Below are 8,161 nucleotides of genomic sequence, written 5' to 3'. Positions count from 1 at the left end.
TTCCTGAGAGTTTCCATTAATTGTTGAATGACAGATGGCTGTGTTTGTTCCACCTTATCGTTTTGAAATTTCCATTGTGGTAATTATTTTGTGGGACTATGAGTTGGGCTATTACACCATTCTAGTGTGTCTTGGCTGATACTGTTGGTCCATGTTTCCCTTGCAGATATGCCATCAAATCAAATCAAATCAACTTTTATTGTCATTGTTAGTGCACAAGTGCAGTACAACGAAATGTAGGCTTGCGGCTCCCGAGAGTGTACAATTTGGATTAGGACACTTAAACATTCAACATACATTTATACATTTGGCTTGCAGTATATTAGCATAAATATGACCATAATAAAGTGCATTGGCAGATGTGCAGGCTTTAGTGTTTATTTGTGGAGTTCAGTAGGATGACAGCCCTGGGAAAGAAGCTGTTCCTAAATCTGGTCGTACCATTTAATTACTTCAGTAACAAGCTGAAGAAAAAGTTTAAAAAATCTTTGAAAGATAACCCCGTGGTCAAATACATGGTATCACCACATTGTCTTGGGCCTCGGCCGTGGCTCAGTGGGTAGCACTCTCGTCTCTGAATCAGAAAGTTGTGAGTTCATAGCCCCACCCCAGAGACTTGAGCACATAATCCAGGCTGACACCCCAGTGCAGTGCTGAGGGAGTGCTGCACTGTCGGAGGTGCCATCTTCCAAATGAGACGTTAAACTGAGACCCCGTCTGCCCTCTCAGGTGGGCCGAACAGATCCCATGGCACCATTTTGAAGAAGAGCAGAGGAGTTCTCCTCGGTGTCATAACAAAAACGGATTACCTGGTCAATTTCACATTGCTGTTTGTGGGAGCTTGCTGTGCGCAAATTGGATGCTGCGTTTCCCACATTACAACAGTGACTGCACTTCAGTAGTACTTCATTGGTTGCAAAGCGCTTTGGGATTCCTGAGGTTGTGAAAGGCGCTATAGAAATGCAAGTCTTTCTTACTTTTTAATATATGAGTGTTATTTTGTACACCAACATGTGTTCTTCCAATATTTGTACTTCTCTTCATTGTGTTCTGAGAGCTAACAGCAATGCATACTTTGGGCTTTCATAACTTATTTTCCTGCAACATCATCAGCGTCCCGATGATCAAACCCTGTGGTGCCATGATCCGAAAATCAGTTTCAGCAGGTTTAAACTAACTCTCTTTAACATGGGTCTGCAGCACAAAATTACGCATCATCTATACAAAAGCAAAATACTGCAGATGCTGGAAATCTGAAATAAAAACAGAAAATGCTGGAAATACTCAACATGTCAGGCAGCATCTGTGAAGAGAGAAACAGTTAACGTTTCAGGTCGATGACCCTTCGTCAGAACATCTGACAAAGGGGTCATTGACCTGAAACATTGACTCTGTTTCTCTCTCTACAGATGCTGCCTGGCCTGCTGAATATTTCCAGCATTTTCTGTTTTTATTACACATAATTTATGTTGGCCCGGGTTTTCCAGGGACCATGACCATGTCTGCACAGCGTACGCGGCCATAAGTGCTCCACAAGTTCCGGGTTTCCCCATGTGTTGTGCACGCGAGAAAACACGAACTTGTGCTCTGTCAAGTTTCAGCTCGACAGATCCACCGCATCCCCGGGAAATGGACATTCGCTGGCAGAGATTTGGACTATTTGCCCAACTACTGCCCAGCGAATGCCCGTGAAACTCTTATGCTTGGTAAAAACAGGCATAGGGCCTTCTGTACTAGCGTAAGAGTTTAAATAAATATATATATTTTTTAATTTAAATTATTTCAGCATAAAAAAACTTTAAAATTAGATATAGGTTATTTTTAGCCCCTTTAAAACATTTAAATTTATTTTTCAAAAAATTTAATTTTTGTTTTAAATGTTTAAATTAATTTTGAACATGTAATGATTTATTTTTATTTAACTGGTGTGTAATTGTGTTTTAAAGGTGATTCCTATTAAACTTATGGGGAGTCCATACGTAAATGGAATCCCCATAAGCATAATGGGGATCCCCTTTTTGATTGGTTGGGCTGGCCCACGTGATCCCAGGGGGCGCTTGTGAACAGCGTGCACCCCTGGGATATGTGGGCCTTTACACAGGCCTACGACAGGTTGCAGCCCCTCTTTCATTATTTGAAGGGATTGCTCCTCGATTTTTGGCTGCACTTCAGTCCCGCGCTCCTGATCTTTGGTTACCCGGTGCGGAGGAGAGAGGGCGGGTCGGAGGACCTCCTCGTAGGACTGCTCCTGGGCCTGGCCAAAAAAGCCATCAATTGGTCCAGGCAGCGGGCAGTCGGGGGGGGGGGGGGGGTCGTCCGGCCTGATTGCCTGCCTCTCTTCCACAGCCATGTTCGTGCCTGGGTGGCCCTGGAGATGGAGCACGCAGTGTCCGCCGGCACGCTTGAGGCCTTCCGCGGCCGGTGGGCACCTCGGGGACTGGAGTGCATCATCACCCCGGCCAACCAAATTTTAATTTAATTTGTTGAGTTTTATTTAAAGTTTTATTAAGTTACAGTTGATTTGTTTAACCACCCACACTAAAAGAATACACAGGCCTACGCGTGGAGGCCCAGGAGCGCGAGTCTACCAACCTCCGGGACCATCAGGTAGCTTCGTACTTTACTTGCGGTTCGGAGGCAGTCGCCCGCAGGGAAGCCTCCGACAACAAATTCAGGCCCCAGGATTCTTGAATTTTCAGCTTCTGTACGATGTTAGAACCGGATTGAAGCAATTACCAGGCAACTCATATTTCAACCTCTCACCTGCAGAGTGAGGCAAAAGCTTGCATCTCTCATGATTATTGCAACCACGTTATTTTATTATTGCAACTGCCCTTTCACTCACACAAGCCTGTGAAGTGTTTAAGCGGCAGGATTTCGCTGATATTTGAATCTTCAATATGTCCACACTTCACAGGTGGGGCATAATCCTGGAACTCCCCACCTAACAGCACTGTGGGAGCACCTTCACCACACGGACTGCAAGCGGTTCAAGAAGGCGGCTCACCACCACCTTCTCAAGGGCAATTAGGGATGGGCAATAAATGCTGGCCTTGTTAAAGATGCCCATATTGCGGAGAATGATTTTTTTTTAAACTAAAGACCTATAGAGGCGAAATTGACGCTTTAACATCAGTGTCTTGGGCAGCCAGCCAGTTAAGAAAAACAAAGTATTTCGAGTGACACTGGAGAGTTTATAGGGGAACAGTCATGTCAGATTATGTTTAACTCGAGACATTAGAGTCATGTGTGCAATGAGAGATTAACTGATGTAGTTTGAATTGTTTCCACACACTTAAGATACACTTTCAATAACATGGACTAGAACTGGATAATGCCACTGCGACCACTGATTATAGGGGAAACAATTAGAAAGGAAACGCACATTTCCGAAACCTGAAACCGACAACAATCTATATTTTGATACAAGCAGATACCTGCACAGGCATTCAGTGCAATGTGTGTTGAATCTGAACTGCGAGACTCATGTTTGCCTCATTCGGGAGTAACAATAAAATACGCAACAGGTCGAACCGTCTCAATCAGGTTGGAAACGAGCATTTTACTCATCGGGTGAGTCAACGTCGAGCTTCTGGACGCACAAACGTTGGCCGCGCGATTTTAATTCACTTGCGCCCTTCCGTTGCATTTGCAAGCCGAATAATTTCACAAACTAGCAGGAAGGCGCTCAATGCATCCCATCGTGCGCTCAGACTCGCCGAAGTTCAAGGTTAAACAGGCTTCAGTCCATCGCCCACACTGACTGAGAATCTGATCTTCGGCGAGTGGCCATCGATAGACAGCTCGGCGAGCGGTGATATGTTGGGGTTCCTGCCTTTGGAGCCGAACCTCGTCATGAGCAGCATATTGGTTTCCGAACCAGTATAAGACCAAGCACTCAACACGGCCGGGCGCTCGATGGGTGATGCCTGGGGGAGTTATCGGAACCGTTCCCTTAAACCAGGTGGTCGATATCATTGCAATGAAAAGCCGAGTTTGCCAGCAACACGTCGCACCCAAGAATTTCCATAAATCAAATTATAAAAGGTTAATAACTAACTTATCATCCAAAGCCATAATTATGACTTAAATCCGTAAGGGGTTGTAACTGGAATAATTAAGAGATTAAAGAAAACTTAGTAAGTAATACTTGTGCGCAATGAGCCAAGACAAACAAAAATTGCACGGAGTTACTGGATTCGGTTCATTTTTGAAAAGTGATATTTCTTCACAATTAATTGATAAGTTGTACTCGGAACGAAATTCACCTGTGAAACTAACTTTCTTCAGCATTGTTACGTGACAAAACTGAGCGTTGACAGGAAAGGGAGGGGTCCAACAAATGCTGTCCTTTTAGCGTATTTCCCCCACCCCCCAAATAAATCAAAAAACTGAGGTGAAAAACGACAGCGCTCTGTGCCAGGGTGAGCTGATCCTTTTCAGCCGTTTAACATTGAGCAACAAGGCTCTTGTCGCGATGCCGTTGCCTTAACTATTTCAAACATCGAAGCAGACACCGCGCATTCACACCACAATCTGCGGTGCGTTTTCCTATCGTTATTTATTGCCACCGGTCGAAGCGGAGGGAGCAACAGGCCTACATGTCACCCAATAACCCCCATGGCTTCACTGCAAACTGAAGGATGTGCCAAAATCTGCTATCCCCCATGTATTGGTCGGTATCTTAATATCTGAATACCACCCCGCCCCACACACACACACACACAGAGCTGGGGCATTGCACTGTCTTCTAGTCTGACAAAAAGCAAATGCCCAAATAAGCAAAACCCGGCTCTCTGATATTTTTGCACCCTGTCAATCTGTCACTCCCCGGGCCAAGCGCAAGAGAAACCTGCTCGCTCAGGTCTCCTCCTCCTGCTCCTGCGTTTTGCTGATTTTGCCGGCTTCGCGCTCCGACTGGTCAGATGCAACGCTGATCAAAGCCCTTTGTCCCACCCACCTCGCAGCGTGAGGTTTGCTTGCTCGGCGAGTCCCGTTCCCCCGCCTCCCCCCCCCCCCCCCTCCGGCTCCTCGCTTGGCAGAAAATGTTGCCTATGAAGCGAGCGGTCAGAAGGAGCGCCCGCTCCAGTCACTCAACCTCAGCGATGCCCTTGACTTTGAAAACGTGATCCTGGGACCTGTAACCGCCGGGGGAAGGAAAAAAAATTAGCAAAACACGAATTTAGATTTTTGCATGCAAGCAAAAGGGAAGGGGAAGGAAAAAGGAAAATCCCATGCAATTCAGAAAGGAGCGCTGTCCATGGTCCTGGAGGCTAGGTGATTCAAGCCAGCGAGAAGAACTCATTTAAACTGCAACTGTCGACAGGACCTTTATAAAGGCAATATGATCGAAGGCAAATGTCACTCGGTAGCTGCTTTGTGGGTTTATCTCTGGGGAGTAGCGGTGTTTCTCAGGTAAGAGCATCTTACTTACAAGAACGAGTTACTTTTTTGAGGGGGGGTCCCTCGTCCTCGACCACCTCACCTTCAGATGTTGAGCTGATGTTCTTTGGTATGCCGCCTGTTGTTTCACGTCGTGCCAGTGAGCATCGTGTCTGAGGTTAAAAAGAAACCCCGAATCAAACCATGTCTGGATGTAAAGGCATTTTTTAGGGGGAATATGAAGTTGCACAGACTTAACAATAGGACATAACAATAGCTGTATTTTGTCAAGCAACAGGCTAACTAACAGACTTCCGTATTTTGTCAAACTTATTTACTGCCTTTCCCCCAAACCTATCTTTGCAACATCGTCATATCTCTACTCTTTTAAGATGTAGAAAACTGCAGCGGAAACTAAAATCAAACGAACGATTCACGAGCATTTCGTTTAGGAAATCCGTGTTGTTCAATTCAACGCCACAGGTTGAAAAGACGTTCAGTGCAACAGGAGCGCAGACATAGCGAGCACTTCACGATCAGTGCGTTTGGTATTGTACTCATTTTTTGCAGAGATCCTGTTGATCTCATTATTGGCTCAACCAGTATCTAAAATTACGAATTTCAACGTGGTTAGAAAACCAACCGTCCTTCTAAAAGTAAGAATCTGCATTAATTCAATACAGAACATTCAACCCAACCATGAATACAACCTAAGTAAATTGAATCCCTTCTCCGCCCCCACTCCCCCTCCAAAACTGAGATATTGTCTATTAACATTTCAATTGGTTGTGCCCTTTCATATAGACAGTGGAAACACCGTTTTAATATGTTTATTGGTTGCCCCCCTTTTTTTTGCTTCGTTCTAGTTACTTCCCTCACGCTGTGCACCAACTAGTGGCCAGGGAGTTAATTTCACCTACTAGCAGCCGTCTTATTTTCCACGTTCTGTTTCACTTTCACAGAAATTGTCACAAAACACGATCGACTGGTCAATAGTGACTGATGGGAATAGCGGCCGTTAACTCTGACGGCTGTGTGGTTTGGAATGTTTTTCAGTTGGTAGGTGAATTCGAATGTATTTAATTTTGGGGCTGAATGGCGATCAGTCACCAGGAATTAAGCTGCCAGCCCGTGGGTCTGGAACGATCTGATAGGATGGAGTTCTGACACCACATCACTCCCCCCCACCCGCCCCCGCGAACATGGTTTGTAAATTGACAACCCCTCAGAAAATTCTTCTGCATACGTGTGTGTTTGAGAAGAGACCAAAACAAATCTACAGCGACGAATAAACCTTAAGGTGCAAGTTGGGAATGTTGTCTGATGTTGGGTCATTCAGAATACATCTATTGTTTTCACGAGAAGAGGGGGAAAGATTGTAGCGCAGATGGATTTACTTCTAATGGCCAAATACATTAGAAGAGGTTAAAGGGTAGGTAAGAGAAAAGATCATTCAAGCACATCCCTGTTATTTCGGTTTTGTTTTATATTTGTGAAGACTACTTACAGTTTCCTCTTCCTCTGGCTCGGTTACTTGTCCATTTGTTTGTTCAATGTTTCAAACACTTTAATATTTATTGTGGCAGGTAGCAGTCATTTCATAATTGAACAACTGTTGAGTGTGAAAATATTCTTGAATCACATTCAGTTTTCGTAGATTACAGTGATACCATCTCTTCTGTTTTTCCATGAACAATGTCTCTATTATCATTTTGAATCCCCTTGAAAACACATCTGAAACAAGTTGGCTAAGGTGTTGGCACCTTCATAAATAAAATATTACACGGCTATTTGATTCTGTGAATGGTTTGACCTGTGTAGCCAAGAGTGTCAGCGTTGCAAGTGAATTGTGTGGATGATGTGTGTAATAGCCTCAGGGTTTCACAAATAAACGTCGTCTTCAACAATGTCACAAAACTATTTGTCAATGCCAACAATTTAGCTAACTTAATTGAATTTTTCACAAAAAATGTTTTGAAGAATTGACTTCAATTTTTAGATTTTTAAAATCATGGTATTGAAATGTATATATTTCACAGAATCATAGAAACTTATTACACAGAAGGAGGCCTTTCGGCCCACTGTGCCTGTGCCGGCTCTTTGAAAGAGCTATCCAATTAGTCTCACTCCCCTGCTCTTTCCCCACTGCCCTGCAAATTTTTCCCCAAGTTAAAGTGGTGCACACAATTCTTTTGGTATAACACAAGGCACACGTGAATGATACTTAATAGGATTCAAGAAGGATGATACAATGTTACAGTATTCACCACTAAAATGGACTGAACGACATTGGTTAGCGCATATGTTCTACTAAAAATATTGACGACCAACCTGGGTAGATAAACTGATTGACATCAATGTTAGATATAGGATTCCGAAACCAGGAGTCCATTAAAACTGAACAATCTTTAGGAGTCAAATATTGGAGTTTAAGTAGTAAATATGGAAAGGTTGACCGAGTAATGATGTTCTACACTGTGACGTCTTTATCATGTGTTGTAAATATGATGGAATCTATCATGTGGTGAATGCAGTACTTAGCCCTGTAGCAACACATCAAAGTTACACTTATTTTTATTTTTTATTTGGTTTGGAGAATTTGATCTAATATATATCCAGTTGTTATGATGAAGTGAATCTTTTTTACACAGCGAGTTGTTATGATCTGGAATGCACTGCCTGAAAGGGCGGTGGAAGCAGATTCAATGGATGACCTGAGATCCAATCAAATGGTAACAATATTTTAAAAGAGGAATTATCACCTGCCCTTCAAAATAAT

General features: G+C 43.6%; 1 protein-coding gene across 2 annotated transcripts in view; it reads left to right on the top strand.

Annotated features, from left to right (window-relative positions):
- The first annotated feature begins 5,038 nt into the window (after positions 1–5,038).
- glra3 (glycine receptor, alpha 3) overlaps positions 5,039–8,161 on the top strand; it is a 309,534-nt gene continuing 306,411 nt past the window's right edge. For both annotated transcript variants that reach the window (XM_085977779.1, XM_085977833.1), the window contains exon 1: positions 5,039–5,415. In XM_085977779.1, coding sequence (XP_085833905.1) covers positions 5,345–5,415 — 71 coding nt within the window. In that variant the 5' untranslated portion in view covers positions 5,039–5,344. The remainder of the gene's footprint in view (positions 5,416–8,161) is intronic.

This window comes from Somniosus microcephalus, chromosome 1 (assembly GCF_052327205.1).
Source record: "Somniosus microcephalus isolate GS21.2 chromosome 1, FLI_Smic_1.0, whole genome shotgun sequence".
NCBI lineage: Eukaryota > Metazoa > Chordata > Chondrichthyes > Squaliformes > Somniosidae > Somniosus > Somniosus microcephalus.
Note: the sequence above shows the minus strand (reverse complement) of the source record. Positions and strands in the feature narration are given on the sequence as shown.